At 36.8% G+C, this 27,706-nt stretch overlaps 1 protein-coding gene across 2 annotated transcripts in view; it reads right to left on the bottom strand.

Moving 5' to 3' along the window:
* Positions 1-27,035, bottom strand: part of LOC306849834 (inactive carboxypeptidase-like protein X2) — a 38,729-nt gene extending 11,694 nt beyond the window's left edge. The window contains exons 1-11 of one of the 2 annotated variants that reach the window (XM_079385174.1): positions 26,940-27,035; positions 26,350-26,606; positions 16,351-16,547; positions 11,904-11,978; positions 11,056-11,265; positions 9,043-9,318; positions 8,335-8,460; positions 8,166-8,258; positions 7,969-8,049; positions 7,404-7,463; positions 6,130-6,189 (exon numbers count right to left, since the gene is read on the bottom strand). In XM_079385174.1, the coding sequence (XP_079241300.1) occupies positions 6,130-6,189; positions 7,404-7,463; positions 7,969-8,049; positions 8,166-8,258; positions 8,335-8,460; positions 9,043-9,318; positions 11,056-11,265; positions 11,904-11,978; positions 16,351-16,498 (1,129 nt within the window). In that variant the 5' untranslated portion in view covers positions 16,499-16,547; positions 26,350-26,606; positions 26,940-27,035. Of the gene's footprint in view, positions 1-6,129; positions 6,190-7,403; positions 7,464-7,968; positions 8,050-8,165; positions 8,259-8,334; positions 8,461-9,042; positions 9,319-11,055; positions 11,266-11,903; positions 11,979-16,350; positions 16,575-26,349; positions 26,607-26,939 lie in introns of those variants that run through there. The other variant, XM_079385175.1, reaches the window with a different exon arrangement.
* Between the last annotated feature and the right edge of the window lie 671 nt (positions 27,036-27,706).

Below are 27,706 nucleotides of genomic sequence, written 5' to 3'. Positions count from 1 at the left end.
TGACAGATTCCCAAAATATTTGTGTTTCGTCTTTATGATGACAAATTATTGGAGAAAACACAAAGTTCACCACTGATATGAGCATGAAATATAAAGATTGATCTCTAAACTTCCTGGTAGTTAGAGGGATAGTTTACCCAAAAATAAACCTGAAGCACTGAACGAGTTGGCAAAAACCAGCATCATAGGACCATATCCCACCGCGAATATAACACAATTACTGTATTTGCATTACTGTAAGGGTAGGTTTAGGGTTGTGGTAGGTGTAGATATTAATAAATCATAATTTAACAGGTAGCACTTTTTCTTGTTGAATTGTAGTACCAACTGTTTTAATGGGAGGTAGGAAAATCAGGTGGTCTAATAAATTGTTAAGCACTGTTTTCAAAGCATTCAGTTGACACGTTTGTTTGAAGGACATTAGGCAGAATGTTGAAGTGTTTTTTTGTCAATAAAAGAAAAAAATGAAAATTGGGCTTTTTTTAAAATTCGATTAATCGAAAAAAATAATCAGCCAACTAATCGATTATCAAAATAATCGTTCGTTGCAGCCCTATCCAAAAGTAAGTTTTGGTTGAGTAACTTGTAGATCTGTACTGCTTGAGCCACAAACTATTTCAGATGGTTCTGTCCAATTTGGTGATCTGGTTCATTTAATTCACTGAAAAGAACCGGTTTAAAAGAATGATTCATTCGTGAACTGGACATCACTCCAGACTGTTTGTCCGAGGCTCTGGATTACAGGTAATAATGTAGTAAATAACATTCAGTTTCTTGCACAGACCGATCATTTCGCTTCATAAGACCTTAAAGCTGCAGTCCGTAAGTTTTGCCTCTTTGTCGCCATCTCTGTTTGAAAACCTGGAATTGCAGTTACATGCTAAATTATCTTCATTGCGTGGGTACTACTCAGGCACGGCTCCAGCGCGGTTGAATCTAATGTTTTGAGGAGTATGTGTAGCTGTCAGTCACCGCACCAGTGTGAATCCTGTCCTTAGTAATCACAGATTCTAGCCTACGCTTTTGAATATATGACCCAAATCAGAATTTTCACCGTATATTGTCATCTGAACAAGTAACAAGTCTGCCACGCTTGTTCTGACCAATTGAGGAAAAAAGCATTACAATAAATTGCGCTACCAACGGTAATTAAGTGTAACGATCAGTTAGCTCACATCACATCAAATCGTGCAAATTATTATTATTGTTCTTCTCAAATTATTAATGTTAACAACATCAGCATTGCGTGACTATGAGTATAGTGTGTATTAGCGTGTAGATTTCAATTTCTGTACGATCTAATCTCTAATTGTCATACCATTCGAATTTCATACTAAGAAATTATTTTGACCCAAAAAGAAAATTATGCTCCCTTCGAACTGGTTGTCTTTCAAATACAAATCTTGTGTAATCCCAGGCTATCTGTAATCAGAAGCACATTTAAAACTGAAATATAATTTCATTCACACGCGTTTCATAAACACAATCCTTTCTGGATTACAATCCGCTATTAAAATTATTTTTTGACACTGACATTTTTATTCTAGCTGCTATGAGAAAAGGCTATAAACGATGTACCACTTGCAGGATCCTCAAATGCTATAGCCTACTAGCCGGGACAACTTCTTTATGTTTACAGATGTGACGTAATGACGCAGTGCCATGCTTGAATTTCCTGCGAAAACCTACCCGTACCACTCAAATTAGAAAACATTATTATAAACTAACCGTTGTGAATCAGGCTAAAGTAAGGTGATAGTTTTGAACACTGGCTGGTTATGTACTTGCTCAAATATTGAATTTGGATCATTTTTAACCAAAAAAAGTTGCGGACTGCAGCTTTAATATATTGTCAGGAGCCAAGAGTATTACTTTTGTGTTGCTTGACATGCTTTTTTTATTCTCTAAATTGGGCAACCACTGACTTGCATTATAGGTAGATCTCAAAAAAAAATTAATATCATGAAAAAGTTAATTTTTTCTTGTAACATTTCAAAACGTGAAACTTTCATATATTTTAGATTCATTACATGTAAAGTAAAACATTTCAAAAGTTTTTTGTTTTAATTGATGATTAAAGCTTACAGTTCATGAAAGTCAAAAATCAGTATCTCAAAATATTAAAATATTTACTTTTGAGTTTCATTAAACAACCATCTCTACAGTATAAATTCCGGGTATCTCTTGTTCTTTGAAACCACAATAATGGGGAAGACTGCTGACTTGGCAATGATCCAGAAGACGAACATTGACGCCCTCCACAAAGAGGGTAAGTCACAGAGGGTCATTACTGAAAGGGGTGGCTGTTTACAGAGTGCTGTATCAAAGCATAAATGCAAAGTTGACTGGAAGGAAGAATTTTGGTAGGAAAAGGTGCACAAGCAACAGGGATGACCGCAAGCTTGAGAATACTGTCAAGCAAAGCTGATTCAAACACTTGGGAGAGTTTCACAAGGAGTGGACTGAAGCTGGAGTCAGTGCATCAAGAGTCACCACGCTCAGACGTCTTCAGGAAAAGGGCTACCAAGCCACTTCTGAACCAGAGACAAGGTCAGGAGCATCTTACCTGGGCTGTGGAGAAAAAGAACTGGACTGTTGCTCAGTGGTCCAAAGTCCTCTTTTCAGATGAAAGTAAATTTTGCATTTCATTTGGAGATCAAGGTCCCAGAGTCTGGATGAACAGTGGAGAGACACAGAATCCATGTTGCTTGAAGTCCAGTGTGAAGTTTCCACAGTCAGTGATGAGTTGGGCTGCCATGTCATCTGCTGGTGTTGGTCCACTGTGTTTTCTGAAGTCCACAGTCAACGCAGCCATCTACCAGGAAATTTTAGGGCACTTCATGTTTCATCTTCTGCTGACAAGCTTTATGGAGAAGCTGATTTCATTTTCCAGCAGGACTTGGCACCTGCCCACACTGCCAAAGGTACCAAAAGCTGGTTCAATGACCATGGTGTTACTGTGCTTGATTGGCCAGCAAACTCGCCTGACCTGAACCCCATAGAGAATCTATGGTATTGTCAAGAGGAAGATGAGAGACACCAGACCCAACAATGCAGATGACCTGAAGGCTACTATCAAAGCAACCTGGGCTTCCATACCACCTCAGCAGTGCCTCAAACTGATCACCTCCATGCCACTCCGCACTGATGCAGTAATTCATGCAAAAGGAGGCCCAACCAAGTATTGAGTACACAGAAATGAACATACTTTTCAGAAGCCTGACATTTCTGTTTAAAATATCCTTTTTTTATTGATCTTATGTAATATTCAAATTTTCTGAGACACTAAATTTTGGGTTTTCATTATCTGTAAGCCATAATCATCAAAATTTCACGAACTAAAGGCTTGAAATACTTCACTCTATGTGTAATGAATCTATATAATATATGGGTTTCACTTTCTGAAATGAGTGACAAAAACTATTGACCTTTTTCATGATATTCTAATTTTTTGAGATGTACCTATATGTGAATGAGTAAGGACCACAGTTTCAGCTAAAAAAAACAAACATTTATTGTTCTACTCAAGAAAAAAGTCACCTACATCTTGGATGGGTTGGCAGTGAGTAAATTAACAGAAAATTTTCATTTGTGGGCGAACTGTCCCTTTAACTGATAGTATTCAGTGTTGTTATTGCTAACAAATGAAAGAAATAAGAATAATAAAATAACTAAAACTGAAATAAAAAAATGAAACTAGACAGAAAAAAAAAAAACTAATAAAAATGACAAAACCACATAAAAACTAAAACAACATTTAAAGGGGTCATCAGATGCCCATTTTACACAAGTTGATATGATTCTTTAGGGTCTTAATGAAAAGTCTATAACATACTTAGGTTAAAATTTCTCAATGGTAGTGTAAAAAAACACCTAATTTTCCCTGTCAAAATCAGCTGTTTTCATCAAGCCATTTTTTAGTCCATGTTGCTTTAAATGCTAGTGAGCTCTGCTGACTCTGCCCCTCTCTTCTGTGGAGTGACGAGCAGACCATAGATATGTGTAGATTCCCTATTCGACCGCTCCAGATACGTTGACGCGTCAGCCATCTCACATTCACCATAATAATCAAAGATATACAAGTGTATAACATGCTGTTGTAGACGCACACAATGCGCTCAAAGATTTGCAGACCGTTTCAAAAATGGTGGATGGCTTGCGTATCGCGGCCCATAGAAACAGTCGATAATGAGGCATCTAGGTATATATATCTATGGAGCATACTACACTGCAGCCGTGAAACTGGCTAACTAGCACATTATTAGGAAAGGCGATTTGCAAAAATTCATAAAAACCCTTATACTCCCTTCTTCTGTAGATAAAGCTGGATCACGAATTATTCGGGCGAACATAGATGCATTTATGTAGATCGGGGATCTGCGCATTCACTTCAAAGTGAAAGTAACGTTAATCCTCTGCGTCTTCAGCCGTTCAGATGTCGGGAGTAAATGACGATATGCTATATTCATTATTACATCCAACAACTAAACACTTCAATCGCTCAATTGGAGACATCTTGTCTTCCCCTGCGCAGGAGTCGACACAATGGCGGACAGCTCTCAGCTCACTCAGGGCGGGTCTAAGGTAACATGGCCTTGTCAATCAACTATTGTGGGAGCGGTCTGTACAGAACTACGCCATTCTGACAGGAACCTCAGAACAGCCTGATTTGAGAAAGGGGATTTTAAAAAACTACTGGGTGTATTTTTATCATTATAGGATGGATGTGTACACACACTTCCAACACACATTTATGTTCAAACAACTTGTAAAATGAATTTTACAGATGTTTTATCTCATTATAGTAGGTATTTTACCAGTGCACATTTCTTTCTTTGGATTCCCAAAAGTGCAAATTGATGAAAATGAACACTAGCATGGAATATTGCTTACTGGTTAAAAAGATTTGATCAGCTACAACTGATTCCAAAAGTGGATTTACATTCTGATGAATGGAAATGCTAAAAGGTAGCTTTCATCAGTTATTACAGTACATAAATCTCCTTTGCTTAAACAATCAGAGCAATGTGTTTGAAGAGCGCTACAGAGCAACACTCCACATATAAGTCAACCTGTGAGTGTCTCACTAATAGTTTCTGCACATTAAACTGAAAAGGGAAAGTATGTTGAAAAAATACACATGAAAAATGTACTTACATTTCACAAACAATCAGAAGAGCAATTTAAAAAGAAACATGAATCTGGCACCAAATATCTTAAACTCAGATTCTTGCTATTCTTTCGACAAACTGTTCACGATCCTCTGGAATGCTCTGGAGCTCCACTTACATTTATCTTTACAATCCAGAGAAGGGAGGATGTAATATAGATCTGTGCCCTGTAAAACTGAAGGTTATAGTTCTTAAAATGCTCAAAAGACCCATCATAGTAACATAATGGTTTTCCAGGTTACATTACATTTACATTTATTCATTTAGCTGACGCTTTTATCCAAAGCGACTTACAATTGCTATATATGTCAGAGGTCGCACGCCTCTGGAGCAACTAGGGGTTAAGTGTCTTGCTCAGGGACACATTGGTGTCTCACAGTGGATTCGAACCCGGGTCTCTCACACCAAAGGCATGTGTCTTTTCCACTGCGCCATCACCACCCACATCTTGACTATATATTCACAAATCAAAGATCATGTCCTCTACAAGTTAGCATCAGTCTTTGATCAAGTGTATGCAGATTGTGAGGCAGCTGGAAGACAAAGCAGAGGTGATTTCCATGCTAACGGTGTTATTAAAATAATTTGTAGTGCAGATAGTTCGAATTTGGAGACGGCAAGTTAGAAAGGCTTGATGAGGACTGTGCTAGTGTTGTCAGTAAGGTATTTTTTCGTTTCAGCTCAAGACAAACCAAACAAATGGAATGAATTACAATGAAAGAATTGTATTGTATTGTGAATTGTATGTCCAAGTATCTGAATGAAACCAATACACTTACTGGAATAAACAAAACATTACTAAACTATTGTTGTGGTAGACTAAATGGTAGTTATGGTCCTCTAAATTGTATTGTTCTGAATGTCTGTACATCTCGAGTACCTGCAGTTTAGTGTCTACATGTTTAGTACAACAGCGCTTTTTAAACTTGACAACTTATTTGAGGATAAAACACTGTACCTTTTTCCTCTTGCTCTTCTCTTTCTTTCTCGCTTTCCTTCTCCTCTTCCAGTTTCCTTTCTGTTGACAAATCAGAAATCAACGGCGTAAGTGAAAGCACTAAATAACAGTTCAGCGTCACGCATTAAAAAATTACAGCAGGTTTGACATGTCTGAGACCACTGAATTTGAAAAATGAGAAGTTACAACATATGAGTAAAGATCCTTGCACACGGAGTCTGAACTTGTCGTATTTGTCATCCTTTCCTATCAAATTGCTTGTTACAGATACGTAAACGCAGAAAATCGAACCTGATCCGATTTTTTTATGACGGACAAAAGTTTTCGGAGGCAGTGTGCAAGCATGATTGGCAGACTACGAACATGAGGTCGTAGTTATTTTTTAACGTTCAAAAAATTTGGATTAAAATTTTGGACTCCTTAAGAAATAATCCAATTTCTGAGTTTTTAGGTCACCAATCAATTAAATGACATGGATCATGTGAACTTTGTCTGTCTGTCTATCTATCTTCATTAAAGCAAAAGAGGATAAACCAAATACTAAATTCAATTATATGAGACAATACTGGCTGAAAGTCATATTTGCAACTTAATTGGATTAGATAAAAATTGAATCAGATAATCAAATCAAAATTGTCCTCAAGGCTTTTGCCAGATTTCCATTTTTATACCCTAATAAAAACAGGCTCTGGCTGCATAATCAGAAACAGTTTTTCCTCCAGGAGTTTTGTTACTTAATGAAATTTTCTCTAAGATAAGTGCTCCATGCACCACATATCATCTTACCTCGTAAATCTCGATAACAGAGATAAAAAGTTTTTTTCTAAATGCACTTAAGGTATTTTAAAATAAGGTCCAATAAGTTAACAACATTAGTTAATTCATCAACTAACAAGAACTAACAATGAGCAATACATTTGTTACAGTATTTAATAATCTTTAAGTCAAAAGGATGACAACTATTCATTGTTTGTTCATATTAGCTCAAATCACCTTAGATTTTAGTAAAGTATTAGTACATTTTGAAATAAATATTAACTAAAATTAATAGATGCTTTAAAAGTATTGGTAACACTTTACAATAAGGTTCCATTTGTAAATATTAGTTAACCACATTAGTTAAACTAACAATGAAATATATTTCTAAAGCATTTAGACAATGACAATGTCACGCTGTCTGTACCCTCTTTAAGATGAGAGCGAGGCCAACACCTCTCATGCCGTCTCACTTTGTTTGTTTTCTTTTTAAAATAGAGTATCAAAGCAGTATGTACCATGTCCATATTCATATTCTTCATACCAGTTGTTTACAAATAGAGTGACGGTGGGCTCTTCTGTGACAGAAAAGAAAAGAAAAGCAGGTTAAATTTGGGAGTTTTATTGACAGTACAGTAGAGAAACTTTAATGACTCATAAAATGTTTGCTAAATGTCTGTCGCCGCAGGTCTGCTGTCTTTTGTAAGAACTACACCAGACATTGTGGATTTTGAATGGTGTAAAAACAAGATATTTTATGAGATGGGTGTATATTGTGGTAAACTTTTTATTTGATTCACACAAATTTACAGGGTGCTTAAATTCGCAGTTTTGTAGTATCAAATGTATTACTAAAACAAGTCAGCAGTCTTTTAAACCTACTTTTTTGTCTGTTTTTAACATGTTTTAGAACTACAGTTACAATTACATAATGGGGATATATAACGTAATTTTAAAACCGTACGCAGCAGCAGTCTGCAGTAATAGTAAAGCAAAGTAGCAGCACAAGAACATTTAATAAATCCTCATTTATTCTCATTTTATTTCGAATAGGACAGTGTTCAAAAGTAACGATGGGTTTACCTGTGGTAGTGTAATGCCAGTCATTGTCGGTAGAGCTGATCTCTTTGCCATCAGGGAAAGGCATGTTTTCTGCCACCTCGTCTGTTTCCGAAGCAGAAACGTGTAAGTTTATTAGCTGAACATCAGTCATTTGTGACCATTACTAACTAACTACACATCATAATTAACGTAAAAACCTTAAATACTGGAAGACTCACATTTGGTATCCCAGTAATCATCCTCATCAGGTGGACGGCCGGCGATCACAGAGGTTGTAGGTGTGGGTTCCTCCACCTTCCAATAGTCATCATCTAAAAATAGGTAAAAGGAAATGTTGATCATGATGAACAAAAGTGGCGTTTATTTACAGAGTGATATTCTGCTTACATGAGTCAGGATAAGGCGGGGAATACTCATCTGTGTCGGGAGGAAAGTCTGTTGGGAATTCTGTGGTTTTCTCTGTTGGAGGGTCTGTGGGCTTTGCTGCTGCTGTTGTTGTCTCCACAGGAAATTCTGTGGATACCAAACAGTCTTTGTGAGTGCAAGTCAATTCTAATGAGTCATATTCCAGATAACAGAATGAAATCTTGATTGTATTCCAGGTGCAGCATGTTCTCCAAAGTTGTTTAACAATGATATATGTTTCAGTAGAAGCCACAATTCATTTTATTAATTTCTAAAATGGCCGAAGAGCTGAATTCCAAGTGAAGAACTACAGTACCCATAATTCCTGAAGAGAGATCCGCCAATCAGAGAAGCTGCTGTTACCATACAAATCTCTCTACAAACTCTAACAATATTTTTCAATAAACGTATTTCAACAGTTTTATATTGCATGGCATTCACAATGCTTCATTGGATGAGGTAATTCATTTGTAATTTGATATTCATATACCATTTTGCTTCAAATCAGAGTGAGCAATGTTATGATTCATCTCTGAGTCTTTATAAAGAATGTTTTGAAATCCCCATGGAGAAAACAAGTGGGAAATGCACTTCTACAGAACCAAGACGGTCACTGTTCTGCTCCAATCTGCACCAAATATACACAGATCTAAAAGACTGAGTCTTTTTAATGAGAAGGGCTTTTCTAACCTTCATCCCAGTACTGGTCAGGTTCAGGGTCATAAAACTCCTCATCATACTCAATGGCCACAGTGGTTGTGGGAGCCACAGTGGTGGTGGTGGTGATAGTGGTGGTCTCCTCCCTGTTCTTCTTGCCTTTCTTCTTCCCACCCTTCTCTCCTTTGTTCTTCTTCTCACCCTTGGGTTTCTTGGTAGGCTTGGGAGCTTTGGGCTTCTTGGTGGGCTTGGGCTCTTTCTGTCGTTTTCCTCTTCCCTCCCTCTCAGTTTCTCGACGCATTCTCTTGGCTTAAAGAACACAGAGAAAATGAAAGAGAATGAAAATACAACCTGGCAAAAATAACTCGAATTTTGGAGCAAGTGAGAAAACTGTAGTTTATAGCCCAATCATAAAGTCTAGTTCACGTAAGAGCCAGTTGAAGGTTACTTTGCAGTTAGTCTTAAACTGTCGGATGCATATAGGAAACAAAACTGTCACTTTCCAAAAACAGTAAGCTAATCTTATTGGTTCCATTTATGCAATTTCCATTCCAGAGTTTACAGGCCGTGTTTACAAAGTGCAGTTTTTGGATGTCACATGTCGGTTGGATGGTCTGTCCATGTAGGTGGTTCGTGGCTAGAATACGCTGTAAAGTTGACCATACTTTATACCAACAGTCAAATGTCTCTGCAAGACGTACATATATAAACAAAAAATACAGTTAATTTCTAACTGTCAGTAAATTTCAGTTAATTAACTTTTGACTAAATAAATTGACAAAAAGTCAAAATATTCTCCAAGTATAATGGAAGTCCTATTTGGAAGCACTTTTTCCCACTAGTTTAGCTTTTTTCAGTGTTTACTGCGAGTTAAACCTCTCTCTGTGGTTAAGTACCTCCTAAAACTGAATGTTCTAAAATGGGGTTTTTAGGTTATGATTTTAGGTGACCTCTTCAGAACAGTTCCTAAAAGATATTTTTTCACAATGTGAATAATCTGAAGAAGAAATCACTGCATAGAACCTTTTCAAAGAGTGATTTTAAAGAGTGTAGACATATTTCACAGATGTAAAAAAAAAAAAAAAAAAAAAAAAAATCTGTCTGTTTTGTTTGAGTCTGTCATGACCAAAATCTTGCCAGGATTGATTGATCTGAGCTGCTTAATCAAATGCAAGAAGTTTCGGGAAATCAAACCAAGAATCAGCCAATTCGGGCAGTACAGTTTTCTGCAACATTGACTACCTCAATCAACCCATGTTTCTTGGACATTTTGTAACAGGAACGTACAAAGAGAAAGGAATGTATCTGTGTCTACCAGCATGTCTGGCTACACTTTGATAACTCCCTCCAAACGTCCAACACATTGTTCTGGACGACTCACTAATTCAAGCATGATTCACACAGCCCCTCTTGTCACTTCTGCTCCAGATTTTTCTACATATACAAGTAATTACTGTGACATACAATAATAATAAAAATCTTTGAGCAAAAATTACATTTTGCACAGTCAATTTTAATGTCTGTTTAACTATATTCTACCTCTATATAGTAAGATTATTCAATTTTTTAATGATAAAGAAACTGAACATCCATCAGAGACTGTTAGTGATTCATTTTGCATGTTCAGGCTTGCTCATATTGGGTTAGCTGACACTGAAGGGCAGGTTTTGAGAAGGGGTGGTTGAAGATTGCGAAATGGCAGAAGTTAGCAAAATGTTAATCACTAGCAGCACATTTAAGTGTAAACACATTTTAACACATTCATATTTGAAACGCTAAATATATTCAAACACCACTTTTCGTATTATTGCCTCCTTATGATGAACCGCTTGTTGTTTTCCTTATTTTAGTCACTTTTGATAAAAGGGTCTGCTAAATGAATACATGTAATAGTAAAAAGTCACATAGTTCAGTATTTTAATAGTTACTGACAAAACAATGAATGCAGAATGTTAAATTAGTTATAAAGAAAAAGACTGTCATAAAGTCATAAAAACAAGATTTCACTTTTTTCATATTATTTGTGATAATAATGTAAATACTTACAAAGGATGTCCAGCTTGACCGTGGCTTGTGATTCTGTGTCCCCATTTCTGGCCTTACATTTGTATATCCCAGCATTGTTTAAATTGGCATTGAGAACAATGAGAGAGGACAAGGAATTGCCATGATTGCGCACCTCGAGATTGTCACGTTTTGTCAGAATCTTCTCACCATTAGGAGAAAACCAGTTGATCTGCTCTGAATCCCCATCAACTAAGGAACAGAGAAACATTATTGAACTGAATTAGCATTTGAGCTAGTTCAACAACAAGTGCATAGCCAAACACTGCCTAATGTTTTTATTATTCAGTCTCATTCTGTTCCAAACCCCTATGACTTTCTTTCTTCCATGGAAAGGAGAATTTTTTGGATGAATTTCCTAGTTGTTCTTTTCAAAATACTTTTGCATTCTATTCAAAGTCATTTGATAGCTTTGTGTGAAGAACAGACTAAAATGTATGTTTTCATCAATTAAAATGTCCCCTATGCGCTCAAATGCAATACTGTATGGTACCGTTAATGTCAATGAAATTTAGTCTCAAATATAATGCATTTGACATTTATAGTCCAATTCAGAGCTTTATTGGCTAGTTTATTTAGAGAATGATGACTTACATTTCTGTCTGTCCCTCACACAAACCTATCATATGACTTAAAAATACTCGTAGCTTGTCATCTTGGAATTTAACCGATCCAATCCCCTTCAGTTTCCATATATTGGAAAGAGTAGCCAAGGTGCTCTCCATAAATTCACCTTTTGTTATCCATAGAAGAAAAGAAATGGTTTGGGTACATGACAAACATGAGGTTGAGTACATGACAACAGAACTATTGTTAAACTGTCTTCTCACCTTTGCACAACAATCGTTTGTATTGTCCAACTTGAATCTTTGCATAGGATGGGATTATCTTCACTTCTAGAAGATCTAGAGAAACAGAAATTATTTTTGGCTCTTCATTTCCACATTTTTTCACATTGTCAACTCATATTTAATTGAAGCTGCACTCTACAAAGCACACAGACTGTCCCATTTAGAGTTCATAGCCTTATATGTTGACAGACGCTCTGGCTCTTGAAAGTCATCCTGTCCCATCTCCAAAGGGCAGTTTCTTCCCTGCTGGGAAAGTTTTAAGCAACATTCTTGCCTGTTGCTGTGAAGTCATTACCCACACAGAGCTAGTCCACAACGCCAGTCCTCAGGAGTAATCTGGCAAAAGTTTACTTAGCTGCCAAGCAGCACAGGCTCACGATGAAGCGGGGTTCAAAACAGGAGGGTTTTTTTTAACCTTTTTGCAGTTTTTATTGCCAGAGAGGGCAAAAAAAGAAAAGAAAATGAGGAGAAAAGCAGGAACATGATCAGTCAAACTCAGTGTCCACATGAACACTAGAGCATGTGCGCAAACCACTACTACGCAGTTTAGGGTGAAACAGGACAAATGACAGTGGTCACTGGGTTTCACAGTTTCTTTCCATGCATAATGGTAAAACTCTTTTCAAAGTGTTCAGAAATTTCCAAAAAATACTATCTTCCAAGTGTTTCCTGGAGAACAGTTTGCTTTTAAAACTTTAGAAGGTCAGTTCCAAGATCAGATTTTACAGATTGGTAAAGTATCAAACATCTGAACCTTTTCAGCCTGACAGTCTTACTCATCTGGCCTAACAGATGGGAGCAAATCCTGGGCTGGTGCACAGGTGTGTTTGAAGTCTAGTTGGTATAACAGAGCATCTTCAGATTCAAGAGCCACAGCTGGGCCAAAACCGAGCCAAGTAGCCAAGGATCTTAAGTTCACCCAAAAAAAGAAAATTCTGTCATTACTCCCCCTAATGTCGTTCCAAGCCCGTAAAACCTTCGTTCATCTTCAGGACACAAATTAAGATATTTTTAATGAAATCAGAGAGCTTTCTGACCCTCCATAGACAGCAAGGGTACTACCACGTTTTAAGGCTCAGAAAGGTACCAAGAACATCAACAAAATAGACCATGTGACATCAGTGGTTAATCTATAATTTTATGAAGCTACAAAGAAAGTGAAAACAACGACTTTATTCAATAATTTATTCTTTGTCCATGACAGTCTTTGCCACGAGTTCAAGACAGTATCACGATGCATGTATGCGTACACTGTACATAAAACATATTTTCATAAACACGTCTGAAGATTTCAATAGAGAGGACGACTTGCTAATTTTTTGACCCAGCCTTATGTATTTGAACCAGAATATACAGATCATGAACTAAGAGAGATGCACGTCAGAACGCTGGCTCCTACATCAGTGGAACTGTATCGTGGTACTGTACTGAATATGCTTCGAAGAGAAGATATTGTTGAATAAAGTAGTTATTTTTGTTTTCTTTGCACATAGAAATTATTCTTATAGCTTCATAAAATTATGGTGAAACCACTGATGCCACATGGTCTATTTTGTAACATTTGGACCAATCAGACACACAAATATTTGTTATATTTAACAAATAATCTCTTATGCCCCCTCACCTAAGCCAAAAGGCCAACTATGAGGGTCTGTGGACCCTTCCCCCGAAATGCATCTAACACCTAAAGGCAGAACAGCCCTCTGGTTCCATGGCAACCCATCTGATAACACTTGTTTTATTGGAATGCGGCCAGAGCAACTCAATTCATTTCCCCTTAGGAAAGAGACATTATGCCATAAAAATGGACTCTTCTCTAATTAATTCATAGAAAAACCTTTCTTTGAATGAACACACATATCTTCAGGTCATTGTGTATATTATTACTGTTCTTGTATATGTTTTTGTGTATTGTATCCTGTGTTATGCATGCATGCTACGCCCCTGCAGTCTTGTTAGATCCTAAGAGGATGAGGAGGATGTTGAACTCTTCTGGACCCTTAAGTTTTTGTGCCAGGTCTTGCGGCCTTGACTTTCCATTCAACAAAGGATCCTCGGAACTCAGCAGATCTCTTTCTTAGCTCTTTTTCTCTTTCTACCTGGGAAGAAACTCCCAATTACCACCAAGCCAGAATAACATCTTTTGGAGTTCATCACCCTTCAAACCCCGGAAGAACTTGAAGAACTCCAACACCAACATGTATGAGTGATTGTATGTATGTTTGTTTGTTAGCTTGCGTTAGTGTTTAGTCAATTAAACTCTTGTGCACAAATGACATGAGTTTCTGATTCTGCCTTGCAAATTAATGTCCCTTTACAATTTTTGATCCTTACTACATGCTCTAATGTATTAATGCTTAGGAAAGTATTTTCTGTGGCCAAGAAAATATCCTTTCTTAGAGTTGATATGAATATACACTGAATATTCGCTGGACGAACAGATTAGTTGATGGCAATTTATTCCTGCACAGTTATTACTGTCAGCCGATATAAATAATTGTAATTAATCATAATTAATTGTAATTATTTATATACAATTCGATTTTGATTATAAATTGCTACAATTTTATGACCTTACTACCTTTCTGGGCCTTAAACGTGGTAGTTACGCTGCTGTCTATGCAGGGTCAGAAAGCTCTCAGATTTAATCAAAAATATCTTCATTTGTGTTCTGATAAATAAATGAAGATAAATGAAGGTCTTACGGGTTTGGAACGACATGAGGGTGAGTAATTAATGACAGACTTTTCATTTTTGGGTGAACTATCCCTTTAAGGTCAACATGAAACTCTGGTCAAAACTCATTTTACTTAGTTAATGTGCCATTTTTAAATAAAACTAAATTCAACAAGAAAAAAGAAGTAGGGTGGCACTTGATTTGATCAACTTGGAATTGATTGGATTGTGAGAGGTTGGCATTCCATACCAAAACAAAGCCAAACTGAATGTGAGCTTGCTAAAATAATTCTAGCTATTGGCTAATGACAACCAATAGCCTGTGAGGCCTTAGTGACATCAGCAAAAAGTCATCTCAGAAGAAGAGCAAGTTATTATTAAAGATTGCAAACACTTTTCTTCTTTGGGATAATGTGCTTTGATGAATCCTTCACAATAAGACCAGGAACATATATTAAGTGAATAAGGCCAATAGTGATTTCGTATCGACTTTAAGTCCTAAAAAGCAACCAAAAGGCTCTTACTCTCCCACCAAGGCAGCAATCTTTCTGAAACTCTTGTGAAAGGCTGCTCACTACTTAGAGAGTGACCAATAACACTATAGATATTTCTGTCTAAGACATGTATAGTAAACACATACTTTCATATTGGCTTCCACAGGGTAATTCAACAATGTTGGGAAAGTTCCTCTGTTTTTCCCATTACTTTTTATAATTTTACTGATCTGTCCAGTATATCAGAGTGAGTCTGCTTCCCTGCATTTAATGGAAATGCTGTTATTGAATAGCAAAAAGCCTGCCAGTAACCATACTTTCCAAACCTCAGCAACAGTGCTGCTATTAACTCTTAAATTAACTCCTTAATCCAAGTTGCAAGCATAATGAAGCAGTGACATTCTTTTGAAACCCAAGGATGAAAGTCTGTCTGCAATGTGTACAGCGCTAGTTTTTCAGCTTCTCCATTCGTCACACCATGTCAGCTAAATATTAATTTATATTGGCGATCAGCAGCGATTTTCTTCCTCATTGAGTTGGCTTCTTAGACTTGGCTTCTCCAAGCACAGGTGCTAGTATGGAGTATGCTGTTGTCACCAAGAGCTTTGCTCATGTAACTGCAAAAACTCTGGCACCCTTCAACAAGAATCTCTGTCTTAGGTAAATACCACTCAAAATGTGCTGTAAACTATGTGGAAAATATAACCTGTCAACATAAATGCAGTGTGTTTCTGGATTTTGTTCCAAATCCAATTTTTTTATAACTTGGTTAAAGGTGACATCACATTTAACCCTTGTGGACTGTTGAGACTGATTTTGTAGTTTCTTATACTTTAGGTCCCAATGATAATTTTTACATAATTAAACCCAGTAGACATATTATTGAAGCTTTCAGGGATGAAATATCAACCTGACAATGTTTATCCACTGGGAATTGATTGGCTTGTGAAAAGCTGGCATTACATTCCAAAACAGAGCCAGAAGAAATGTGAATTGCAAGCATAATGAAGCCATGACATTCTTTTGAAACACAAGGATGAAAGCCTGTCTTCAACTTGCACAGCACTAGTTTTCAGCTTCTCCATTCGTCACACCGCACCAGCTAAATATTCATTTGTATTAGCGTTCAGCAACATTTTCCTTCCTCAATAAGTTGGCTTCTTAAATGTGGCTTCTCCAAGCACAGGTGCAAGTACATTTTTAAACACCAGAGCAAAAAAGAACATGACAGACAACAGCTTTTTTTTCATTTGTACCTGCTCTTCTGTCCTCCACATGTTGCTCTGGGGCTGTGTGGCTGATCTCCGAGTTGCTGTATTCTGTCAGTCCATTTACAGTCCAGACGTGAACCAGCAGGGACAGACAGAGAACTGACAGTGCTGCCTGGTCCCTCAGTCCCACCATGGTGCCTTATTCACTGCCGCAAACCAGAGGTGATCCACGGACAGTATTTCTGAGGAGAGAAGTGAGAGTGAGTGCTGGAGAGGGAGAGAGAATATGTGAGAAGGGGAGGGTGGGAGAGACACACGAGGAGCCACAGAGGAGTGTAAAAACAGACTTGAAGAGAGGGGGTGGGAGAAAGAGAAAGAAAGACAGAAAGAAAGAGTAGAACAGTTTTATTGTTAAGTTTGCTGATGCTTTATCACTTTTTGTTTTGCAAAGAGCCAACTCAAGAACCATATATGGAGAAAAATGGTTGTTGATATGTAGAGGGCTTTTTGTCGAATCAAGGTACCGTAAAGAACCATTAAAGATTATTTTAAGAGTTTTACTAGGTGATGAGATATTTATGCAGTGAGCTGTATAAACAGAATCATTCAATGAAGAAGATTTAAGAGATCCAACAGGTGTGACAAGAACCAACTGCCAAATATAGACAAGCATGCAAAAGGTAGAGTCTGGAATTATACAGAATTACGGCATGCAATAATTATATTCAGTGTAGGACTTTCAGTGTTACATTAAATAATTTAAAGCTTTCACTTAATTAGACATTTAGACTGAATGAATTGTCACAGCCAGAGCCTTAAGGGCAATGCTTTGATATATGGCACAGCCGTGCTTTGGGTGACCAGCATTCAAGTCCTGTCCCGATCACCTCTCTTTTTCATATTGTTTCATGTTTCTAATGTACTGTCCTATCCAAAAAAAGAAAAAAAAAGATAAAAAGCAAAATATAACTTAAAATAATCACGTTTAGTCCCATTCCAAACTCTTGCAGATGGCTGAGCCAGTATTGGTATGTTAGGGTGCTCAAACTATTAGAGTAATGCTGAAAATGCCAGAGACTCGCAGTGTTTATACCTTTACACTACCCGTATATTACACACATACATATATACACACACACATTACTCTTAGCTGTCTTTGCATTCTAAACAGGGACAGAAGACATATTTTAAAACAGCAGCTTTTAAAACAGTTTTGAGTAGGTGGCATGACTCTGAAAATTAGGGTAAAGTTAAAAAAAATTAGGCCAAATATTGTTTCAAGTTTCAGTGCACTTTGTTTTTATTATTAGGCTTAAGATGGAAGTCCAATGATAGCCAAGAGAAAGGAAAGAGTGAACGAGAGTGTCTGGTGGCAGACTGGGGGAGGGGAAGGATGAAGAGGAACTACAGAATGAGAGAACAAGAAAAAAGTCTGAATGAGTCAAAGGGAATGGATTCAGAAAAACTGGGACATCAATACAAGTGTGTCCAGAGAATAATTATTGTAATATCATGATTTGGGGATTGGGAAGAAGTTAAGCAGTGTTTAAGCTTTGATTTATTTTGTATCTATGACAAAGGTAGACTTACAGTCGGCATCAAATCAGAAGACAGAGATTTAAAAAAATATATATTTATAAGGGATTTGACCTGGTTTTGCAGTTTGGCTGTTGTCACTACAGCAACTGTTCCAACCAAACTGAATGTGTCATAAAACTGCTCAAGCTGGAATGAATCCTTTACCTATAAACTTTTACTCGTCATTTAGAGGAGATATTTATTTAACCTAGATTTTATTTTTTAATGAAGTTGACCTCAGATGTAATGTGATCTGACTCCTTGCGATAAATGTGAATATAAATACACAAACGCAATTTGAAAAGTAGGGGCAAGACTTTTAGAAGATTTCTGAGACTTAATTGCATCATTATGTGGAAAACAATGTGTGCGTTCCATAGAGTAAGGAAAAACAATTAATTTTGAAATGATGCATGATGAGTAAATGATGACTGAATTTTCTTTTTTGGATGAATTAACTCTTTTAGCAATATGTCACCAGCTCCACCATTATTGAAAAGGTGGAGAATTTATGCTGTAGTCTAATTTTTAAACCCAAGAATTTACACTAAACTTTAAATTATAAGAAAAAGTAAAAGTAAGTAAAAGTAAAAGTAAGAAAAGTGACATTAAAAATAAAGTCACGTGGATAAGGGCATTTAAAAATGTCATTAAAACCGCTACCAAGAGGACAACAAAGTATTATAACAATACTTAGTAAAACACGATTTTGTAAGAAAACTATTCACTGAAGTAAATTTAGAAAGATTGTTATATCACTATCGCACACAGATTGACTCCTGTAAGAAAATTCCTTCCACTAGCTCGAATGGAATTGCTGTTGGTCACAGACTAATGTAATATCCCCATGGTGGCAAGGAAATCTGAGCAATATGGAAAAGACACCTCATATATCATCAACCAAAACACACACACACACTCTACCTGGACTTGATATCCTGACCCAAAAAATAAATTTTCACTATGTTCTTTGTTTTAAATGTCCACAACACATCAGTACTTAAAGAGAGAATTGATCATCTAGACAGACACTCAAAATGACATCATTATTTAAAGGGACAGTTCACCAAAAAAATTGAAATCTATAATTTTCACACCTTTATGTCTTTGCAAAGCTGTTGAACTTTGTTTCTTGAATGGAGCACAAAAGGAGATGTTTAGCACAATGTCCAGATCTTTTTCCAAAATAGCTAAATATACCAAGTGAATGGGAACAGGGCTTTTAAGATAAAGAAAACCAAAAAACAAACACCACCATAAGAAGCAACACCAGACAGACAGATGGAGAGATAGATAGAGATACCATAGACAGACAGACAGATGCTGCAGTATCGATATTGTACAGACAGACTGACTTAGAGACACTAAGTGCTGAGTAGTAACTGATGACATGTAGTCTGGATTACATATTTAGATTCCAAGTACTTGTAATTAAGTTAAACTTTAAAATACTTGTAATCAGACTAGTTACTCTTCTTATTGATTTCAAGATGATATATTATTCACACACCAGCAATAAGGTATTTCTTCTAATTCTCCTTTTTCATCTTTTAAATTTTAACTTCTAAAACCGACTTCTTATATACATTCAGAAGTTCAAGTTCAAGTTTATTTGTATAGTGCTTTTTACGATACAAATAGTTGCAAAGCAGCTCTACAGGAAATTAAGTTTCCACAATATATTTATATATTGCAGAACCTTAATATATTTAACTTATGTAAAAATTTGGTAATTCTGAATGTTGTCTGAGAGTTGGCATCCTCTGAGGGGTTGGCATTATCTTTTCTCAGGTGTTCGGTCATCTCAGATCATTTAAGGGTTGGATCCAGACTGAAGCTTCTGTAATTCCTAGTTACCACGGGATGTTAATCAGAAACAGAGAAACAAATAGAGACATAATTAGCGTAGCTGCTGTTCCATCTAAGCAAAAATTATTTGTTCAGCCCAAGCTAAAGAATAATAATAATAATGTACATTTGATCAGATATAACTCCAGTACAAGATTATAAGATGCATTATGTGAATGCTTGGCTAAAGAGATGTGTCTTTAATCTAGATTTAAACAGAGAGAGTGTGTCTGAACCCCGAATGTTATCAGGAAGGCTATTCCAGAGTTTGGGAAATAGCCCAATGTGAAAAAGCACATTGGGCTCAATAGCCCATTGAGCCAAATGTGAAAAAGCTCTACCTCCTTTAGTAGACTTTGCTATCCTAGGTACTACCAAAAGTCCAGAGTTTTGCGACCATAGGGAGCGGGTTGGATTGTAGCGTGGTAAAAGACAAGGTAGGTACGCAGGAGCTAAACCATTTAGGGCCTTATAGGCAAGTAATAATATTTTGTAAATGATACGAAACTTAATAGGTATAGTGCAGAGACTGTAAAATTGGGGTAATATGATCATATTTTCTTGACCTGGTAAGAACTCTAGCCGCTGCATTTTGGACTATCTGTAGCTTGTTTATTGAAGATGCAGGACAACACCTAGCAGTGCATTACAATAGTCCAGTCTAGAGGTCATGAATGCATGAACTAGCTTTTCTGCATCAGAAACAGGTAACATGTTTCGAAGCTTGGCAATGTTTCTAAGATGGAAGAATGCTGTTTTTGTAACATGGGAAATATGATTTTCAAAGGACAAGTTGCTGTCTAATATAACACCCAGATTTTTTACTTTAGAGGACGTAACAGTGCATCCGTCTAGTTGCAAGTTGTAATCCAAGAGATTCTGTGTACTGTTTTTTGGTCCAATAAGTAATATCTCTGTCTTATCTGAATTTAATAGGAGGAAATTATTGGTCATCCAATCTTTTAAATTTTTTACACAATCTATTAGCTTAGATAGTTGAGAAGTTTCATCTGGTCTTGTTGAGATATATAATTGAGTATCATCAGCATAACAATGAAAACTAATCCCGTATTTCCCTAATAATATTACCAAGGGGCAACATGTATATTGAAAATAGCAGAGGACCTAGGACAGATCCTTGTGGTACCACATACTTTACTGGTGATAATTGAGATGACTCCCCATTTAAATGAACAAAGTGGTAGCGATCGGACAGGTAGGATCTAAACCATCTTAAAGCCTGCCCTTGAATACCAGTATAGTTTTGTAATCGATCTACGAGTATGGCATGGTCTATATGGTGAGGCCTGAAACCTGACTGAAATTCTTCATTGAGATCATTTTTTTGAAAGAAGGAGCACAATTGAGCAGACACAACTTTCTAAAATTTTAGACATAAACAGAAGATTTGAAATGGGTCTGTAATTTGCCAGTTCATTAGAATATAGTTGTGGTTTCTTAATAAGAGGCTTAATAACCGCCAGCTTGAATGGTTTTGGGATGTGACCTAAAGATAACGATGAGTTAATAATATTGAGAAGCGGTTCTTCTGCTACAGGTAACAACTCTTTCAGTAGTTTAGTGATAAACATAAAACATGTTGTTGGTTTAGATGCACTGATAATAAACACGTTGTTGGTTTATTTACACTGATAAGTTTATTTAGCTCTTCCTGTCCTATAGTTGTAAAGCACTGCAGTTTTTCTTTGGGTGCGATGAATGAAGCTGAAATACTAGACGCAGTAGAATATACATTTGATATTGTATTTCTGATGTTATCTATTTTATCAGTAAAGAAATTCATAAAGTCATTACTATTAAACTGTGAGGGAATATTTAGATCGGGCGGTGTCTGTTTATTTGTTAATCTAGCCACTGTGCTAAATAAGAACCTTGGATTGTTTTGGTTATTATCTATGAGTTTGCGGATATGCTCTACCCTGGCAGCTTTTAGAGCCTGTCTATAGCTGGACATACTGTTTTTCCACGCAATTGTAAAAACTTCTAATTTAGTTTTTCTCCATTTGCGCTCAAGAATACGAGTTTCCTTCTTGAGAGAATGGGTATAAATGTTGTACCATGGCGCAGTACGTTTTTCTCTAACCTTTTTCAATTTGAGGGGGGCAACAGCTTCTAATGTATTAGAGAAGATAGTGCCCATGTTGCTAGTCATTTAGTCTAGTTCGTGTGTATTTATGGGTACACAAAGCAGTTGAGATAAATCAGGGAGGTTATTTGTGAATCTGTTTTTGGTGGCTGGAACAATAGTTCTGCCCGGACGATAATTCGGGCAGAACTATAATTAATATCAGTAATACGCAGCATGCCCGATACAAGGAAATGATCAGTAACATCATCACTTTGAGGTACGATATCTATATCGGTAAGATCAATTCCATGCGATATAATTAAATCTAGCGTATGATTAAAACGATGAGTGGACCCGGTGACGTTTTGCTTGACTCCAAAAGAGTTTATTAGGTCAGTAAACGCAAGTCCTAATGCATCATTTGTATTATCTCATGAATGTTAAAATCTCCGACAATTAGCACTTTATCAACACTAACCAATAGATCTGAGAGGAAATCTGCAAATTCTTTTAGGAAATCTGTATATGGCCCTGGCGGTCTATACACAGTAGCCAAAGCAAGAGATGGGAGATTTCTTTTGCATATCTAACAGTGTAACATTAAGCAGAAGTATTCTGAATGCGTTAAACCTCCTGTATCCTGTTTTCTGAGTAACATTGAGAATATCACTATATATTGTTGCCACACCGCCGCCACGACTAGTCTGACGGGGCTCATGTTTATAACAGTAGCTTGGTGGAGTAGACTCATTTAGACCAAAATATTCATTTGGTTTAAGCCAGGTTTCCCTGGCTTAACATAAATATAAACCCAATGTGCAAAGTTTCACATTAAATGGCTTCCCATAGAAAACCATTAGAAGGAAAACACTGAACCGTTCAGTGGACTGCGTTCATATTCCCGGCCTCATCTGCTTGCCTGTGTAAACTATGCATCATTAATGTGGTGATTACTGAATTTTATCTTTTAATATTACCGTTTTAAATATATTAAGGCACTTTAAGTGTTTTTACAATGTTTTGTCACACTGTTTATGATTGAAATATTGCCGTGGGTGCTTAATATGGATTGCAAATGGACAAAACTTGCATTTTGTTCAGAAATACCTTTGTTTTATTCCTTTGAGAGGTGATCTAAATATTTGTGGAACGGATGAAAAATTGACACGCTTGTGCAGCAGTTCTATGGACGTTTTGCCCTCCAAGTCTTCGAGACGGTCAAGTGACTGAAAACTATCAACAGATAGACAGACAGAAAGATACTATAGACCGACAGATAGACACTATACAGGGATGGGCAACTTCGGTCCTGGAGGGCCGGTGTCCTGCAGAGTTTAGCTCCAACCCTAATCAAACACACCTGCCTGTAGCTTTCTAGTGACCTTGAAGACATTGATTAGCTTCTTCAGGTGTGTTTGATTAGGGTTGGAGCTAAACTCTGCAGGACACCGGCCCTCCAGGACTGAATAGAAACAAACATACTTTTCAGAAGCCTGACATTTCTGTTTAAAATATCCTTTTTTATTGATCTTATGTAATATTCAAATTTTCTGAGACACTGAATTTTGGGTTTTCATTATCTGTAAGCCATAATCATCAAAATGTAAAAAAAAATAAAAGGATTGAAATTTTTTACTCTGTGTGTAATGAATCTATATAATATATGGGTTTCGCTTTCTGAAATGAGTGACAAAAATATTGACCTTTTTCACGATATTCTAATTTTTTGAGATGTACCTGTGTAGACAGACAGACACTGAAGACAAATAGACATACAGATACTATGGACAGACAGAAAGATACTATAGATAGACAGAAGATAAACACTACAGATAGACAGACAGACAGACAGACAGACAGACAGACAGAAAGATACTATCAACAGACAGATACTGTAGTAGACAGACAGACCGACACTACAGATAGACAGACAGACAGATACTGTAGAGAGACAGAGATACAGACAGAAAGACACTATAGACAGACAGCCACTGAAGACAATTAGACATACAGATACTATGGCCAGACATACGGACAGAAAGATACTATAGATAGACAAGACAGACAGACAGATACTGTAGTAAACAGACAGGCCGACACTATAGATGGACAGACAGACAGACAGATGGATACTATAGAAAAACAGACGGATACTGTAGACAGACAGACAGATAGAAAGATACTGTAAACAGACAGACAGACACAAGTCAGATAGACATACAGATACTATAGGCAGACAGACTGACAGATACTGTAGATAGACAAACACATAGACCAAGAGACAGACAGACAGACACATAGACTGGCAGACAGACAAAGAACATGCACCACTTGTGTATTTTGTGAGCAATCCAGACCACAAACTGTCTCTACTCACAGGAGAGCTGTATATCTGTGCTTGTGTGTACACATCTGCCTTTGAATTGTGCTGGATGAAAACGCACATGAAGCACATCTCTGCTCAGACGCTGAATGGACTGACCATAGTATGACCTGGGACGAACTACGTCTGCAGACCCTAGCGAGGATCATTAAGACAGAGAGCAGAGGGAGGAGAGAGAGAGAGAGAGACGAAAAAAGGGCTTAAAGGGGGGTGTAAGGAGAATCTGGTATAAAAGTACTGAGGAAAATTGTGCATAAAGGAAAGAGGGGGAGGGAAAGAACTAGAACATACAGCTGAGAGAGCAGAGTGAGATGCAGAGAGAGAAAAAAAAGTTATGAAACAGCGAGACGGAGGAGCGGGATATCAGCCAAAAGGCTCCCAAGATTCAGATGGGGAGCAGGTTGAGAAAATGCCTCATCACACACAATCCACACAGTATTCAACTAGCACAATGCTTTTGTTAAATATGTACAAGACATGCCATACAATAAGATGTAGAAAAAGATGAAGATTTTTTTTTTTAAATCTGTGACATGGGGAGGGAAACTGATTGAGTTAGTGCAGAGTGTAAAGAGAATACAGCTAACCATGAGTATGAACAAAGCTTTCATCATCTTAATCACAGAAACTCCACTGTGCTTCTCTGACTAACAGCACTAAAATGTTGACAAAGAGCCTGTGCACAAACCACAGAGCCTGTGATGAAGGGCAAACAGGGTCTGTCCAAGCTTGACAAAGTGTTTAAAGCCGTGAAGAAGGGGTGAGGGGAACTGTGGCCAATATGCTGACATGTGAAACACGTAGCCATCAAGCTTAAAACAGTGGGCACTGACCTGTTTTTTTTTTCCAGCTCTGCAATATTGAAAGTACAATGCAGAAGATATCTGGCACAAAGAACAGTTTGATTACACACAGATGGGTTTTTACAAGACAAAAAAAAAAAGTATTATAACCTTGGACACTCAATATTGAGATAAACAACTTAATAATATAATAGAACTATCATAGAAAATGACCCAAAAATTACAATGCTGTCATTTACTCATCTTCTTGTGGTTGCAAACCAGTATAACTTTGATTCTTCAGTGGAGCACAAAAGAAGATTTTTAGCAGAATGTCCTGGCAGCTCTTTTGCATTTAACAAAAGTAAATGGGAACAGGTAAAAAAGCACCATAAAAGTATCAAAACTCAAGTAATATATAATTCAAGTTTTGGAAATCATACTATTAAAATGGAATGATTAAATTATTATTTTAATTTTACAATCAAATATTATAATACTATTCCTAATTGTGGTTTTAATTTTTATATTTAAAACCCCCCCACAATTTTCCAAATTTTTTTAATTGTGCAACCCTAATGTGAAAATGTCAAATCTGGTATCATGTATTGTGAAATGGCTTTTTCCACTCCCAATCACATTTGTTATATGAAGAATAGCAGCAGGGATATTCTGCAAAATAATTAATTTTTAACTATTTAATTCAGTTCAATTTTATTTGGCAAACAGTAGAATATGTTTAGCATTTAGTATGTGTGTGCAAACTGTATATTATTCTGTTAATATTTGTGAGAATAACAAACCGTTTAAGAACAACATTAAGATGTGTTTTTCTTCTTGATATGATTTGGTAAAGACACTACAAATGTTTTTGGTTTACTCCAAAGTCTTCTCCATTAATTGAGAACAGCACTGAGGCTCTTTTCATTGTTTACATGTCGATGTGGTGCAGACTCCCAATATAAACTACTGACTTTATCCCTTTTAATTTTCCCTTTGATTGCCTGTTAAAATGGTGGATTATGCTTTTAAAACTTTTGCTGTAAACCTTTTATTACAGAAAAGTGAAAGTGTTCCTTCTAAGCACTAGAATGAAGACAAATATAACTATGTTGTTCTCTGTTCTGAGCATGAGTCTACAAGGACAAACGCTTTGGCCATCATTTGTGTTCTTCATCCAGACAGCATGTCATCTGGGATAAGCATTTCCAGCAGACAGCGTCTCTGCAGCCTAGTCAGATTCGGATCAGTAAAGAGAACTACAAGCCAAAACAGCAAGAATTTGCAATGCTTTCAGTACTGTTGAGGATAAATTTAAAACAGCTATTTATTAAATCTTGCCATGAATTTGCTTTTGTCCTTACCTCTTAGGATGCAATCCAGCCTTTTTCTTTGGCTCTCAACAAAGCAGGCCAGATGTCTGTCGTCCTTGATTCAGAAATTCCTGGAAGAATCACTGGCCCGTCTCTAAATTGAGTCCTGAGAGAGCAGTCTGGATTTGTTACCCTGACTCGGGGACAGAGGTACAGTGTCAGAGCCACTGTAAGGATGCCAAAACAGCAGGTTTACATTTGATGTTCTGATCTTTCAGCCAAGGAAGTTCAGGCCAAGCTCCTCAGATCTGTGTGCAGTTCATTATATGCAGGAAAAAACAATCAGATTTCATCAAAACAGTGCCAAAACAGTCCTAATAAATTCAAATGTATTCATTTATGGATGAAGGAGAAAAGCACTTCAAAAACATGTATTTTAAACATCTATTTAATACGTTCCAAAATACTCAAGGCATTTAAAAGGTTAAGTTGTTAGCATTAATAAATTCGATATAATGAAAGATCAACATTAATGGGCATTTCTTAAAATATACTATAATTCAATGTTAATTCATGTTCATGTAAAATGCATTAAGAAATTACTTCACCCAACAATTAAAATTTGCTGAAAATGTACTCACCCTCAGACCATCTAAAATGTAAGTGAGTTTGTTTCTTCAGTAGAACAGATTTGGAGAAATGTAGCATTACATCACTTGCTCACCAATGGATCCTCTGCAGTGAATGGGTGCCGTCAGAATGACAGTCCAAACAGCTGACAAAAACATCACAATAATCCACACCACCCCAGTCCATCAATAAATATCCTGTGACATAAAAAGCTGAAATCCATCATTAAGCTGTTTTTCATTTCAAACTGTTGCTTCCAGATAAAATATGAGTCTTCTATCTATTATATTGTACAGATCAAATGCCATTTACAAGCGAAAACAGACCAGTTCTAAACAAATATGTTAGTAGATTTTGATGCAAGAGGACAACAGGGGATGGACTTTGTCACTCTTTTCTTTGATGAGCTTTCTGTGGAGTTCTGCAGCACAGATGTTATGCAGGTCTTCTTGGCGGATGACGTGCTCTATCCAATGTTCATTCACACTATATATAATTCAGCACAAATTCCTGTGTCCAGACATTTGAAAAAATGGTCAGCGCTTTATAAAGCAATGAAGAGAAAAGCAATTCCTGATGGAAACCACAGTTGTTATTAATTAACAGATAAGAAAACACATTCAGTGCAGGAAAGCATATGCTAGTCAGATCGCATCAGACATTACAGTAGACTGACCCCTGATGGCCGATCCACACTATTACAAACCTAGAATTCAACAAAAACATACACACAAGGAATTACAATGTAACACTTTAACGTTGCTTTTTAAGTTGCATT

This window comes from Barbus barbus (genome assembly GCF_936440315.1).
Source record: "Barbus barbus genome assembly, chromosome: 29".
NCBI classification, from domain to species: Eukaryota; Metazoa; Chordata; class Actinopteri; order Cypriniformes; family Cyprinidae; genus Barbus; species Barbus barbus.
The sequence above is the reverse complement of the archived record's forward strand: the minus strand, read 5'-3'. Positions and strand labels throughout refer to the sequence as shown.